This window comes from Camelina sativa, chromosome 10 (genome assembly GCF_030686135.1).
Source record: "Camelina sativa cultivar CO46 ecotype springtype chromosome 10, ASM3068613v1".
Lineage (NCBI taxonomy): Eukaryota > Viridiplantae > Streptophyta > Magnoliopsida > Brassicales > Brassicaceae > Camelina > Camelina sativa.
In genome coordinates, this window is record NC_141889.1 from 8190743 (window position 1) to 8207220 (window position 16478).

Here is a 16478-nt window from a genome sequence, read left to right on the forward strand (position 1 = left end):
TTGTAGTAAGAACACTTTATTACATTTAAATATGATCAGATAAGTGACTTTAACACTTTACCCTTTCACGAAACATGAAAACTCCAACCAAAAAGACAAGAACACATGACTCAACTTTGAACTTCCCCAAACCACAAACTTCCCATCTTACTACTTAAGCGGTGTAGAGTTTCGGATCAGACAACCTTGGAACAGGAATAGCCACAAGTGGAGACTTCAACTTAAGTACAAGCCCAAACTTCTCTTCAACCTCAAACTTCTGTCCTTTAGGAGCTTCCCAATCAAAAGAGTGAAGAAGTGACGCAATGTTGAACAGAACAAGTCTCTCGGCCATGTTAACCGCCACGCAACTCCTCCTCCCAGATCCAAAAGGCAAGTACTTGAAATCACCCCCGTTGAAATCAAGTGAGCTATCCAAAAACCTCTCCGGTTTAAACTCGTTTGGTTCATCCCAATGCTTAGGATCTCTTTGAATCGCCCAAACGTTGACGAATATCTTGGAGTCTTTAGGCACTGTGTATCCAGCAACCACCGCGGTTTCGCTGTTTCTGTGAGGAACAAGAAAAGGAAGCGTAGGGTGAAGCCTAAGAGTCTCTTTCATAACTGCTTGTAGATAAGGAAACTTAGGTAAATGTGATTCTTCAACGATGTTGTCCCTGCCAACAACTTCATCCAGTTCTTTTTTGATCTTGTTTAAAACTTCTGGTCTTCTTACAACCTCTGCCATGGCGAATTCTGATGCGTTAACCGATGTGTCCACTCCACCAAGAACCATATCCATGAGGAGAGACTTGACATGAGTCATGGAGAGAGGAGCTTTCTTATCATCGTCTTTAACTCTAAGCAAGTATTGTAAGAAATCTTCTTCTTCTTCGCTCATCTTCCCCACCATCTTGACATGACTCTCCATAACTCGTTCGAAAAAGAGATCGAGCTTCTTCACATGGACTTTCATCTGCTTAACCAATCCCTGGAAATCGAATCTTGATAACAAAGGGAATAAATCAGAATAGTTTTGAATCCCTTCGATGTCGGAAATATCAGAGATTAGGGCTTTGAGCTCGTTTCCTAAGCTTGTTCTCTCGTCTCCTTCAATAGTAGCCCCCCACATCATTCGTGTCACGACGTTGAAGATGGAAAGGAAAATTTGCTCACCGAGGTTGACCGGAGATCCGTCGCAGGCCATTTGCGACATGTAAACGACGGTCTGTCTGGTTTCTTCTCTCCGAATGGAGTAAGAAGCTTCCATTGTCGGCGTAGTGAACAACTTCATGGCGCAGAGCTTACGGAGTCTCCTCCAATGGGTGCCGTAAGGAGACCGGAGGATGTCTTCTCCACCGTAAGTGTTGATCTTACCAACTTCGGGGAGATCGTGGTTGGCGAAAGTGATGTCATGGGTTTTGAGAACCTCGCGAGCCATGTCCGGGGAAGATACAACGATTGCTAGTTTGGATCCGAGGTGGAGTTTCATGAGAGGGCCGTGTTTTAGGGTTAGGGCTTGGAATTGCGTGTGGAGGACGTCAGAATTTATGAATGGGAGGTTTCCAACGATCGGAAGTGGCCAAGGTCCTGGAGGCAACGGTGGTCTGTTCTTAGATTTGGACTTCCCCTTATTCCAGAAGTAGCAAATTACGGCCAAGAGAGCAGCGGCAGCGAGTATCACGTAGCTATACGGAACCTCTGTGTTGAGGATCTGCAAGAGAGTGATGTTAGACTTAGATGACGTCGTTCCCATTTTTTTCTTCTGAGAAAGATCTCACTGTGGTTTAATTGTTTAGAGGTTTTGTGTTGCTTTTGGTGAACACGGGAGTGTGGACATTTATGTAGGCTCGGAGATAATGATTGCATTGTTGTTTATTTATTTTTGTTAGAGATTTATAACTCTACAAGGGTTGGAGGTTGAAGCCACTTTTACTTAAAAAGGGGTAAGCTAATTAATATTAATTGACCCCATCTTATTTGTTGTTTTGTACCCGTTTCATTTTCTTATTCGTTTCTTCTCAAATAAAAGAAAGTTTGTTTCATTTGTATTCTTTGACAAGAGTTTGAAAAAACATTCATTTAAGAATTCTAATATCCATTTTAATTAGTATAATAATATATTAGTAATGTAAATTTGTCTTAAATAATCAGATCCTAGATCTAAGATATTGACCCCTCCAATTGAGAACTTAATTTGCGACATGCAGATGTCATAATTATCTATACACAAATCTTACATAGAAAATAAAAACCACGACCAACCGAACGTAGAAGAGCCAAACCTATCATAAGGTTCCTCCGTGTTGAGGATCAGCGAGAGGTTGATGACGCCGTTCCCATTTTTGTGTTAAGAGAGAAAGATGTCACTGTTTTGATTATTAGTCTGGAGTTTTTGTGATGTGTAGTGGTGAAGATAGAACTGCAAGGGATTGTGGACATTTATACTGTAGGCTTAGAAAGCATGATAACATTATTTTCTTCTTCCAATATTATATTACAAGATCAGGTTTTATGAAATTTCTTAGGGTTTTGAGACGGCGTTGAAAGTGGTAATTGTTTACAAACTTACAGTTACTAAAAACATGCAGAAAATAGTAAGACTAGACGTTTTGTTCCGTTAGATTTTAGTAACATCAGGTGAAATTATATCTTCTAGTCAACAAAATTTAAAGTTCATAAGTTCAAAAATATAGATCGAATTTAACAGACAGATCATATCACTAAGATGGAGTTGTTGAAGTAATAAATAATTTCTTTTCATCTGAACTAAAATAATTACTAATACTACTGTATCATAAATCTGTGATAAGTGATAACGTTATTAATCGGACAAAAAGAATCTGAGAAGTTAGATAAAAAAAAATACAACGCCAACCTTGACCCAAGTCGCCCCCCTGTGTTAAAGTCTCATTCAATTCTTCAAAGAGAGACAATGAGACAAAGCACATATGCAAGTGATGGAATGAATCCAAACGCAGCCGCTAGAAAAGTGTACTCTAACACTGTCAGTCTTTAACACAACACTACACTTGTCAATAGTATCGTCTGTGCGCTGATTAAACAATAGTAGTAGTCTTACGTTGAATTTGACTGATTTTGTTGTCTGTGTGCTGAATTTATATTTACTTTTAGATATTAATTTCCTCTGTTGCTTCATAAAGATTGATGCTTAGAAATTTTTTTAAAAAAATAATGATTATTTTAAAAAACAATAATTAATGAGTTTAAATATATTTTTTTCTTTGATTAAAGAGATATTATTTAATTTTAAACCAATAACAATTCAAAATTTTAAATATTTTTAATGATTACTTCGTGAATTTTACAAAACATCAATCTTTATGAGACAAAAAAATATCTTAAAATATCAATTTTTATGAGACAGACGGAATATTATTTTAAATTACATTAGAAGAAAAGAACAAGACTTTTATTGGAACTCCTTTGTCCAGGTGTTTTTATTGTTGTTTTATGTTCTTGCCTCGATTGTTGATACTTGTGAAGACGGAAGACGGGCTCTAGTTCAATTTCACTCCAACACAACAACTATTTTTAAATTACAACTGTATGAAGCAACTGATCGAATTTTCTAATTGACATGATCAAAAACAACACAAGCAGATCACTACAAAAAATATTAGCATTGATAGCAGTAAAGCATAGCGTAGTTTCTGTATATACTATTCTTTGATAAAAATAAAATAAAAAAATTAAAACGAGACTATATAATAGCGTTATAAAAACGCTAAACCTAAAAATGACTAAACGGGAATGTAAATTTGGGAGTGGGAACCAAAAACCACAAAAAAAAAAAGAAAAAACGGGTGATACTTAGCCAAAACAATTTCATTTTCTGCTTAAGTGTAATAAAAAAAAGCAAAAAGAAACCATTTTTTTTATTTTATATTCCTTCTAATTTTACCTCTTCACTCTAGATAGTATGGCTGCAAATGGTTGCTTAAAATTGAAAAAATTGAAAATTTTAAGTTCAACAAAATTGGGCTAAATAATATTCAAACCATTCATCTTCAAAATAGTGGTTGAACAAGTTGAACATTTTTGCAGTAGAATTAGTTTATTTTTTCAACTTTTTTGATTGAATGGGTTGAATAATTATTTTCAACTTCTTCAACCTCTTCTATTCAAATTGGTGAAATTTGGTTGAATAATTTTTTCCAATTCCTTCAACTTTTTCAATTGTGCAACCATTTGCACGCTATATTCCCTCTTTGTCTCAAAATCTCCTTTCTTCTTCAGATCTCCTCTTCGTCTCCAGATTTCCTCTCTCTTCTCTTATTGTCGTCTTCCTCCACCGCCGCGACCACCAAACCCACCCGATTCAACGAAACTCGTCCTCCTTTCTCATCTTCCACCATTTCTTGTCACCTTAACTCCAGATCTGGCTACCTCCACTACACAAGAATCCGTTTCTACAGAAACCCAGAAGCAGCCATGGTAATTCTTCAACTTAATCTCCATCTATCTTTAATGATGAAGTTTGTATTTACGAGCTTGATTTTGTAGATTTCAGATGAGGTATTTGTTGTCTTGAAGCCTAGTGATAAAGCTTGTAGAGACGATATGAGGTTTTACATTAGGGATTCGTTGACAAGGATGAAGATTGGGGATGTGCAGATGATGAAGCAAGCTTTGATTAAGCTTAATGGATGAAGTTTCTTATAGCTTAAAGACGAGCAATTTTAGGTTTAGTTTTTGTGGTTGGTTTGTGATTTCATTTAGTTTGGTATGAAGTAGGTATACGGAGACATCTTCAATTGCTGTAACGAAAGAAGTGTCTAAGAAAGGTATGAAGCTTTTTCACTTGGATTTTAAGATTGATACATGTGGGATTTATGGTTTGAACTTTGGCTGTTATTTCAGACTTAAACAAACTAATAATGGTTCTTAGAATCGTTGGTGTGGTGCAGGTGTCGTTTTGGTGTCTTTGCAGGTGAGGATGTGAAGAGGACTTTGTTTGTTTCCATGGTGTTTCTTCTACTCTCATCTGATTTGACGGCCAAGCTAAGTAATAAAGGTATAAAGTTCTTTGGGTTTATTTATGGTTTGCAGGTGAGGATCTGAGAACTTTGTTTGTTTTCATGGTCTTTCTTACATGGGTTCTGGTTTTTGGTTTCCATGGTGTTTCTTACATAATATTATCCATGGTGTTGGATAATATATCAATTTGGGTTCTGGTTTTTGGGTTCCATGGTGATTCTTACATAATAATATCCATGGTGTCGGATAATATATTAATTCGTGTTCTCACTGATTTATCTTCTTTGGTAGGAGGCCTATTAACTTCAACGCTCATGTCTCTCTTTTATAGTCATGGAAACAAAGAGTTACATGTCAAAGTAGTGAAGCTTTTGTTTACAGGAGGAATTCCAGTTCGTAGAACTGATGACCCTTTGCAGAAGCTCTTTATGTCTCTTAGGAGTGATCTAAATTTGGCCTTGAAGAACGTGTGTTAGAGCTTGCACCTCACTTCCTTGAGGAGTTATTACAGGTTTAGAAGAGTCTCTAGGTTCATGTTTTTGTTGATTGTGGCAGTTTTAATGTTAGGTTAAGACTTAGTTTGAGATTTGTAATGTATGTAGTGTATTGTAGTTGAAATATTTAAGAAGATATGTACTGTATTTTGAGCCTTCTATAAATTTTTTCTTATATACTGGTTTTTTTGCAAAATCTGAATACATATAATATATATATATATATATAAATTATAGATATTAAGCATAATCAGGCTGCTTGGAAAATATATTATGGCAATAATATATAGCTACATTTGATAAAACCAGAGTGCAAATATTTTGCTACTATTATTTATACTATGACAAAAAAAAACGCTACTAATAATGTTAATATAGCGATATAATAGTGCTATTATAAAGAGACAATTAATAGCGTAGGGAAAAAAAACGCTGTTGTATGTGCCTCCTCTAAGATAGCACCGACAAAGACAGCGTTTACGAAATCGCTATTAAAACGATATTATAGCGTTTTTCGTTTGTTAAGAATACGTATATTTTTTGTAGTGCACACGACAATGCACCATGCAATCAACTTTGCAGTATATGTTGTGGTATGAATTAGAAGTCGGCGTTTCATTTCATTTTCTAGTATGGTTCGGATTTGGTTTGGTACCATTTGAGTTTTTGTAATATCCGCTGTTTATTAAGATTTGATTCGATTTTGTTAGCGGTCTAATTTTTTCTTTACTTAAAATAGTATGGTGAGGTAGATGAATGTTTAAGATTGAATGCATAAGAGTTAAACACTAATGCTGAAAAGGTTATAAATGCTATTTACGAGCGCTGATCAGACTAGGATTTTTGGTCAATCGAAGCCACTTTGTGGAATCTACATAAATACTAAATGGCCAGTCTAGCTAATATTTCTTTAAATGCTTTGCAAATCGTTGGAATGTAATGTAATTGCGCTTGTGAAATTACGTGTGAAGAAATATGGAACCGGTTGGTGAAGAACATAATACATTTGTTGATCACATGGGTAGCAAAAAGGGCCAAAAATATTTGATCATCGTGGCACAAGACCCAACAAGAAGAACCCATTGAAAGAGTTTTTCTTCTGTAGGTCCAGCTAGATATTCAAATTACTTTGATTTAATTCAAACAGTCGTATAACTATAAGTAATTATTAATAACAATCAAAATTCCTCATCAGTGTGTTTGATATAATTCTCCAGAAAATAGCTACTTTGCTTTTGTCTTAGGAAATTCTTTTTGTCAACATTTATAAAGCTGAAACTAAGAACAAAACTATATTTTAATCATGTTGCTAACAAATATATGTATGTCGATTTTCTTTATAACCGGTGTTTTTATTTGAGCATGTAACATCTCATGCGAACTATGCAGTGACAAATGCAATTTTCTGTTTAACATAAATTCACAATTGGCTTTTTGCATGACCACCATATATAGGTTATCTGTATCGTGTTGTTCTCATATGTATATATACTATGTATGACTTACCACTTTCAGTGACATGCATGTAACATATAGGTAAACATTGCTTATAGTTTTATCTGAAGATGAACTGTAAATAATTATGTTAAACAGACATACATTGTAACATTTTCCAGTAAATGTTATGTTTTTAGATAGTAAGTAATTAAATAAATATGTAGTCTACAATATAAAGGGGACAAAAGTGACTTGACTAACAATGGTGCCACCTCTTTATATTTACAGTTCCATACATACACACGAATTTATATGCATGCATAATATAATGACGAATGACGATGGCATTACTCGTAAGTTACGTAAGTGGTGACTTGAAAATGGGATTAAAGCAAGAAGTTGATTTAACACTTTTGATTAAGTGAACAAGCGATCATTAAGAGTCTTGAATCTTAATTAATTAATAATTAGCAAACGAGAGTTGTAGAGAAATAGAAGAAAGTGGTGGGGTTTAGAGCGGAAGTCTCGTTTCCTAATTCTAAGGTTTTCAAATGTCACTTTAACAAAGAATAAATTGTAACTTTAGAATAGATTCCATGTAATGGAAAAAAGATTCATACATTTACACACTTAATAAATTGAACGACCACATTCTAATAATCATTTTTAAAAAATATTGATAAGACGTATTTCACTAAATGTGTTACTTAGAGAATAATGATTCAGCCAACAAAAAAAAACAAAAGAGTTAGTGCAATGAAAATTTTCGTGGGCAAGAAGTGGGAACATATGTACATTATTTGGTGTGGAAAGAATTATAGTGTTGTTCTCCCAACAAAAAAAATATATCGTAGTTAGAAATTGTTGTTTTGTTTCCATTATTTTGAGCAGCGGTAGAACTAAACACAAGTCAAAGAAATCGGAATCAAGACAAAGAATGCTAAAGCATTAATTACTTACTAATTTCGTTGAATCGTGATTCATCATTTAGCAGAAAACTAAAATCCTTTTCTGATACCAGAGGTTTTAAAAGAAATAAAAAGGTTAGACTGTTCGGATCTATTCGAGAAAAAGTTAACAAACTTTATTTTTTAAAAAGACAAAATTAACGTATTGGCATTGCACTTGAATGCCCCAAAAGTAAGTTCAAAATGCATTTGCAAAACATCACAATGTATACTCAGTTAGAATTTACAACTCTTATTTTGGTGTACCAAGTAAACTGACCGTTTATATGTCCACCTATTTCATCATTTAGGATAACAATATTTCACAGTAAGTAATAACGTTTACTAGCACTAATATCATCTTTTAGCATACATTCTATAAAAAAGATATAAAAATAATTCGGATCGGTTTAAACAATTCACCGATGAGTTCGAAAATCACACGTTTGAGAAAATGTATATACTTAAAGACTAATGTGTACCAAAACCATGAACCTAAAATTGCAAGTCACCCACAAGTCGCAAAGATTAGAATGGTCTAGAAAGATAAATTGATACATCATACATGATGTATACGTGTACACCTATGTGTCAAATACGCATTCGTCTATATATATCTTCCTATCGGCGACAATAATTTATGTTTTGCCAATTCAGTATTGAAGCTTTTAAGTTTCTTCTATGTTATGTAAAACAGAAAATCTTACCAAAAATAGAGACACATTTATACGTAATCAGGTTTGTTATGGTTGCCAAAAAAATGGTTTATCGCGCTGGAGTTAAGCTCTCATTGATCTTTGTAAAATCGGTATTGTAAAAAGACTCGTTCATGACTTTTATTCGTGTTTATTTTGTATATTGCTAGCGACAACAAACCAATCAACGATTCAATTTTTATTAGTTTTGGTGTTGTTAGCAACAAAATGACCATTGTTTGTTTATGGTCCCTGGTTCATCGACAATTTAAGTGGTTAATAATGACCATCGTTAATCAATATCTTTGGATTAATACTGTAAGCTTATAGCATTCTTGGTAAAATACAAAGTATATATTTTTATTTGATACTTGAACAAGTATTTGGGTTAAAACTGTGATGAGTCGCACGTGTGATTGCGTACATTCGCACGCACCCTACCCTTTCACATTAGTTCCAAAGTCATTTTCACCAACCAAATGCGACATCTCCAACACTCCTTTCTGTGATCCTATTAGCGTCAGATTTGACAAAGTAAGGCCAATTATATTTCCTAACCTTAATCATTTCTGACCCCCAAAAAAAAACCTGAACCATTATTTATTGGAATAAACTTATTTTATCAAAACCCGTAATTCCTTAGCTGACTAATTTACTCATAAACTGAAATCAACAAAAATTCAATAAAAACTTAAATGAACCATAGTATATACGATTATACATAGATAAAGTAAAATACAAAAAAATATTATTCGAAACTGTTGTACCTTCCCCATCATGACATCTGTATATACCACAACAACAAATAAGGCTACGTTACATGTACCTTAAAAAATTCTGATCTGTATTGTATACACTTATTTGTATGGACGAGTAATGCATAATTTTTGTTTAGATCATCAGACTAATGATAAAGTACTGAAGACGGGTACATATACTAAGTTACTTTGAAAATTTCGAAAAATTATTTTAAATAAAAATGGCTTTAGAATTTTTTTAAACTGAAAGATAAGTAAAAATCGGATTGGGCAAATTTTGGCTATTAGAAACTTTTAAAAAGTAAAAGTCTTTAAAGTCCAAACCGCTACTAGTACAAATGTCTTGCCATAATGCCACTAACTTCTTGGTAATTTGTTAGTACTGCATAATGTATATATGTATTTAACAAAAAAAAGAAATGAATAGTAAATTTACTATTGTGGGAGAAAGGTGTGAGAAGGTTATATATAGGTGGGTGAGCTTTGGTAGGCTTTTGACAAAACTTGCAAGCTGTTGAGATTTTCCATCCTCAATAACTTTAGTTTTCCATCTCTCTCCCATCTCTCTACTCTCTTCTTCACATCCCCATATTACATAATATATAAAACATACATTATATATAGATTTAATATTTAATGGGGAGGCAGCCATGCTGCGACAAGCTAGGGGTGAAGAAAGGGCCGTGGACGGCAGAGGAAGACAAGAAGCTCATAAACTTCATACTCACCAACGGCCATTGTTGCTGGCGTGCTTTGCCAAAGCTGGCCGGTCTCCGCCGCTGCGGAAAGAGCTGCCGCCTCCGGTGGACTAACTATCTCCGGCCTGACTTGAAGAGAGGCCTTCTCTCTAAAGATGAAGAACAACTTGTCATTGATCTTCATGCTCATCTCGGCAATAAGTAAGCCGAAATAACTAATCATTTATTAAATTCCATATATAGATTCTTGCTTTTATTTTTCTTCTAATTCTTTACTTAATGATTTGTGTCATATATATATATATATATATATATATATATATATATATATATGTGGACGGAAGCTTGAAATTGACAAATTTATGTTAGAATTCAATTTTTACGTTGTAACAAAACTAGATAGAGAGACTTGAGATAAACATTGTTTTGGACTTTGGATCGTGTGGTTCTTCGTAAAATATAAAGTCAAATGCATGTGATCCAACATGTTTAGTGTATGTATGTGTTATGTAAATTATGCGAAATAATAAATTAGATTAGATAGTTCCAAACAAGATGGTCAAATAAGTAGATTAATCTTTAGATTTGCATTTATTTTTCAATGAAATCAACTTCAAGACAAAGTAACGTCCTTCGCTTCCAAAAATAATGTTAACTTAATTTGTCAATCTTCTTGTGTTTATATTTCAGAAACATATCCACCAACACTTTATTAAATATTATATATTCTTTTGATTAATTTGTATTTTTTTTAAACCATTGTCTGTGTATTATAGGTGGTCTAAGATAGCTTCAAGATTACCTGGAAGAACAGATAACGAAATAAAAAACCATTGGAATACTAACATCAAGAAAAAACTTCTTAAGATGGGAATCGACCCTGTGACCCATCAATCTCTTACCCAAGAACCTTGTAATACCGATAACTCCAAAACAATCTCATCGAATCCAGATGATGTCTCATTGGAACCAAAGACAACCAGCACAAAAACCTTAGAAATAAGTGGCACGACAACAACAGAAGACGAAAGCAGTAGCACGGTTACTGATCAAAACAGTTCGATGGACAATGAAAATCATATACTTGACAACATCTATAATGATGATGAGTTGTTTAGTTACTTATGGTCCGACGAAACTACTAAAGCTGAGGGCTCGTGGAGGAGTGACAGTAATTATGGCGCCGTGGGTGGAACATTATGTGACAACAATATGTTCGGCACCGTTGCAGATTTTCCAATATGGTCACCCGAAGGAATCAACGACAAGGATTGGATGTTTCTCGACTATTGCCAAGACTTTGGTGTTCATGATTTTGGGTTTTGACTGTTCGCTATTGACATAGTGGCAACTCTATGGAGATGAGTCACAAGCATTAAAGAATGTCATGTTTTATGCATGCGTGGCATATATATATACAAACACACGCATACGTAAAAAATCATAAATATATATGTAGTAGCATAAGAAATCCATGTAAAGCAGTAAGGGTGCAACGTGGATTTTAAGTATTGTTAATTAGGGTATGGTGTAGGGGTTCGTCAAAGTCAAGAATATACAAGTTTATTTAAATTTCTTTTGGTTTTGTATTGTAAATTATTCACATAATGCCAAAAGGCTATAAGAAGGAAAAATATCATGAAAATAATGTGAAGTTTTACGCTATCAACAACGTTTGAATCTTTTCTTAACTTAGAGGCTTGGCTCCTATTTTTTTTCTGGCTTTATCATCATTGACCTGTAATGTATATATATATATATTTATTAATTTTCAACCATTTAAGATTTTATTGTTGTTCAAAGACGATATGAGCCAAATCAATTTTTTTAAATAAGTATGAATATAGTATGTGGCCTGAATTAAAATAGCCATTGTAGTCAAGTCAATTGTTGGCTTTGAAAGTGAGTATAATTTTTGCTGATAATTTTAAAGTATACTGGCTACCACAGAAGTCCGAATTTACATATATATATTATACAACGTATGAAAGTAACCCATGATCATCTAAGACCCATTGGTATTCGCCGTAAAACAGTTTGGATTTTCATATTGTTTTCAAATATGTCCCCTAATAGACAATTCCTACCAATTTGATGCAAATAAAATGAAATTTACCTTCTTGACAGTTACACTGATTTTTTCTTTCTAAATGATCATTTATTTTCGTTGTTGGTCAACATTTCCATTCATCATCAGTTTTTGTATTCAATCACACTTTTGGATTTGAACTCAAGACTATGAGACACAACACAACTAATGTAAAATAGTAAACGAGATATGATCAGAGAAGCAAATTGTTTATTCAGAAATACCCAAACTCAATTCCCTTCTTTGTAAACTAAATACTATCATTTTTAATAAAATAAAATAAAACATATAAGATGCAGCATACAAATAAAAACTATCAATCAAGTAAAATAGTATCTTACTTGTTTGTAGAATCAACTTCATAGTTTTAGCCATTTATGTCAAACCATTTGAAATGATAATAGTAGTATACTACGAAGTTAAATGTGAATGCATCAAACCGTCAACACTGGACTTATAATTTGGTCTCGACAACTTTGTCAACGAACTAAACAAAGGGTTCAAATTCTTCTTCTTCTTCTCACATTAAATTCCCTTGAAAAATTAATTCCACGCAAGATATTCGATTCATAAAATATACTATTACTCATTTTCTACTTAGATAGTCTATAGTCAATACTAAATTATGTGGTAAGAATTGCTGTAAGTCGTCTACTCATAGAGTGTAGAGTAGAGACCCTTGTTTAATAGAATTATTGAACGTGTCGTATGATATTTTTCGGATAACACCAATACCAAGTGTACCCACTGATCTTTTTCTTACTCAATTTTTTAGTTCTTACAAGTTACAACTTAAAAAAATAAAGAAACAACTATACACTTGTATTATTTTAGGACCGTGGTCTTTGACAGACCCACCTGCCAAATTCCTCAAAATATCTTAATTGATGGGTATGAATGTCAATCCATTTTAACACCACTAGAAGTGATGAGGTAAGGTTAATCCTCTTAACACCCTTAGAAGTGATGGGCCAAAATGCAAGTCATCCCCACCAATTTGGAGGGTTCTTGACAGCGTCCAAGACATTGCTAAACAACCTTCTGTTAAGTTGAGCTCAAAACACATATGGCTGATGCTTCGCTAGATTCGCAGTTGATGTTACAGCTCAAAACACATATGGCTGCACGCGACCAAGTTACTGTCACCATATGTGGCCTGAGCCCAAAAAACCAAAACGGTTTGCTTTGTAAATCTTACAATGTAAAAAATGTACGAGCAGTTCTCATCTGACCTCCGACCAAGTATTCAAAACACAGGAAGTGGAAAACGAAAAAAAGATGTAAATTACTAACGAAGGGAACATAGTTTAGCTTAAGTTCTTCTCTGCAAAGAAACATAAAATGAAAAAAAAATCTCCAACATATCTCTCATCTCACGCAATTAAACACAGTAATGGCAAAGAGAAGAAAACTAGTTATTCTGTTTACTTGGGACCTCCTCCAAATTTGCCCATCATCTTTGCAATCACCGGAGCCACCTTGGGATTCGCCTGATGCTTCGCTAGATTCGCAGGGTTCTTCATCACTGTTAAAACATTCAAACAAATATTCAAAACTCAAACATACTCCAAAACATTAGAGTTGTAACATCAACTGCAACTTTTAAATCGAGTCATACCATCTTGAAGAGCAGCCATGACTTCTGGATCGCTAAATGCCGTCATTAGCTCAGGATCCTGCTCACAAATATCAAATCAATCTCACAGATTCAATACCTTCTATGGCAATATATGTAGTTTCATAAAATATACATTTTGGTAATTCACAAATAGTCACTCTTACGTTCAATATTTTGCTGAAGTCCATACCACCCGGCATACCGCCTGCACCTGGCATACCACCGCCCATTCCTGGCATACCACCGCCCATTCCTGCTGGCATACCACCACCCATTCCTGGCATACCACCACCCATTCCTGCTGGCATACCACCGCCCATTCCTGCCGGCATACCACCTGGAAATCCACCGGGCATACCACCCATACCTCCTGGGAAACCACCGGGCATACCACCCATACCTCCTGGGAATCCTCCAGGCATACCTCCAGGGAATCCACCGGGCATACCTCCAGGGAAACCACCTCCTGATGGTCTGCTCGATGATGACTGTTTTTCTTTCTTAGCTTTATCATAGGCAGCCTAGCAGAAAAAGAGACATGGATAAGCCACAAAGGATCTAAACAAAACCCACTAATATAGTTCAGTGATACTGTCAATATAAAACTGACATTAATGTTATCAAAAGACTATAGTGATCGACTTCATGGTCTACGAAGCTACCTGTGCTTCAGCGCGGCGACGTAGCCTATCACGCTCAGCCTTTTTGTCCTCTCTTTCCTTACGTAATCTGTCATACTTCCTACGGTGTTCCTCAAGCTTGTGGGCATTAGGTTCAACCTGCAAATTTGAAGAAAAGTTTGTAACTGAATCATGCTAAGGCATTGTTTAAGAATCCGAACAGAAAAAAAAAACAAACAGACAATCCTGTGCATACCTTCTTGAGCACAGCACTAATTTCCTCATCATAGTCTATCGTAGAAGCAAGGTGGAGGTCTTTCGCAGCCTCTGCCCATTCTCCAAGCATGGCACGAGCCATGCCCCGTGATTTGTATCCCTTGGCAGAATCAGGATTAATCTGCGATCTCAAACACAAAAAGATTCAATATCATCCTAGAACACAAAAATGGCGGAGAAAGTGATAGAACACTGTACCTCCAATGCAGCGTTTGCATCTCGAATAGCAGCGTTTGGCTTCTTCAACTTAATGTAGACGCTAGCTGAAACACATATATAAACAATTAGGTACAGAAAACAATCTGATGAAAGTTATAATGTACAAAACACAGCTTGTACTCACCCCTGTTTCCATACATAATAGCTGAAGTCGGATTCAAAGTAATTGCCTGAGTTAAATGCTCAATTGCTTCATCAAAGTTTCCTTCAGAAAGGGCTTCCATGGCTTTGCCCTTAGCTTCTTGAGCAGCTTCACGATTCTCATCAGTCACCTCCACTGATGAATCTCCCATCTGTATTAAAAACCAAGAAAGTCAAGAGATATATATAACCAGAGAGAAATTAGTAAACCAAAAGCTGAGGTTTTTGTTTTTGTACGGCCACAACCATACCTTCTGAGGAGGATCATTATCAGGTTCAACAGTGTCTCCTTCAAGCTCAACATCAGACTCAATAATCTCATCTTCCTCTTCTTCTTCCTCCACTTTAGGTTTCAGATCTTCATTTTCCTCCATATCATCATCACTCTCTTCAACTACGAAACTCCTCTGTCAAACAAAAAAACAATCAAATCAAAAACAAACCCCTTTACAGAACACAAACACATTCAATTTACATCAAACATTAACAATGGTATAATACCGCTTTAGTGTCTTTGTCTTCTTGATGAGCACCAGTAGGTATCTTAGCACCAAGACTGAAATCATAAAAATTCCAAAACTCATCAAAAGCTCAAAAATTTCCAGAACAACAAATTAGCCTCACACAGATCAAAGGTCAAAACTTTTCACCAAATCTAAAAGATTAAAACAAAAGACAGGGACTTTCATCTACAAGAGGGTAAAGGGTTTATCAAATTCCACAACAAATTAAAGCGAGAGATCAGAGCATATACTCTTTCTACAAACATAGACGCTGAAAGATCAATACTTTACTGAATCTACTAAATTTTAAACCAATACAAATACAGATGAAAACTAAAAGCATAAAAAGAAAAAAAAAACGATTAGATCGAAGCAAACGAGGAAGTACCTCTCGAGGTAGTCGCGGAAGAAGGAGAGGGAAGGAGTAGAGAGAAGGGAAGGGTCAGACTTGCATTGGTCGATAAAGACCTTGAGCTCGCTTAGCTTCGTTGCATCCATCTTTGTTTCTGAGAAACTTTGCTTCCGATCGGCGAAAGAGAGATTCAAAGAGTGTTTGTTTAGGTCTTTGAGTGATAAAAAGTCTCGTCTGTTTCTTTTAAAGTCTCGTGCTTTCGATTTCGGGAGAGGAGAGAGGTTTGGGTTGGGGAAAAAAAGGGAAGTGAGAATAAAAAGGGTTTCTTCTCTTCTTTCTTTTGTTTACGGATAAGCATCGCCGGATTTGGACCGGCTATTGCTTTTATTGTTTCCGGAGAGATAAAACAAAACTGAACCGAACCGAACCGAACCAAAAAGTGAAAAACAATATCACGTTTGGTTTAAAGTTTAAACCATTTCACTATTCTACAAAATCACGCTTGGTTTTAGTTTGGTTAATGTTAGTTTTGGTTTAGATTAAAATTCAATTTGGTTCTAGTTAGGAATATATCACTTTAAAATATAAAATAATTCATACTACAACTACTGTATGTATTTAACATATCAAAAGTAAAAAGAAAAAAAGTTC

General features: G+C 34.9%; 2 protein-coding genes, 1 long non-coding RNA gene and 1 pseudogene across 4 annotated transcripts; 2 read left to right on the plus strand and 2 right to left on the minus strand.

The window, feature by feature from the left end:
• LOC104718048 (flavonoid 3'-monooxygenase CYP75B137 pseudogene) lies at positions 1–1847 on the minus strand (annotated as a pseudogene). Its single transcript, XR_015568216.1, has one exon. The product of XR_015568216.1 is annotated as a flavonoid 3'-monooxygenase CYP75B137 pseudogene (transcript).
• A 2150-nt stretch (positions 1848–3997) lies between these two features.
• On the plus strand, positions 3998–5653 carry LOC104718049 (uncharacterized). Its single transcript, XR_756337.3, has 4 exons — positions 3998–4437; positions 4507–4787; positions 4911–5017; positions 5272–5653. It is a non-coding gene; the product is annotated as an uncharacterized LOC104718049 (long non-coding RNA).
• Positions 5654–9656: 4003 nt separating this feature from the next.
• On the plus strand, positions 9657–11700 carry LOC104718050 (MYB-like transcription factor ODO1). The gene is made up of 2 exons (XM_010435707.2): positions 9657–10210; positions 10786–11700. The coding sequence occupies exons 1-2, from the start codon at positions 9948–9950 to the stop codon at positions 11333–11335; spliced, it is 813 nt and encodes a 270-aa protein (XP_010434009.1). The 5' UTR covers positions 9657–9947; the 3' UTR covers positions 11336–11700.
• A 1659-nt stretch (positions 11701–13359) lies between these two features.
• On the minus strand, positions 13360–16413 carry LOC104720184 (FAM10 family protein At4g22670). The gene is made up of 10 exons (XM_087468485.1): positions 15864–16413; positions 15474–15528; positions 15224–15379; positions 14956–15124; positions 14811–14875; positions 14593–14733; positions 14379–14495; positions 13881–14237; positions 13717–13774; positions 13360–13623 (listed from the first exon to the last, which is right to left on the minus strand). The coding sequence occupies exons 1-10, from the start codon at positions 15971–15973 to the stop codon at positions 13523–13525; spliced, it is 1329 nt and encodes a 442-aa protein (XP_087324611.1). The 5' UTR covers positions 15974–16413; the 3' UTR covers positions 13360–13522.
• Positions 16414–16478: the final 65 nt, after the last annotated feature.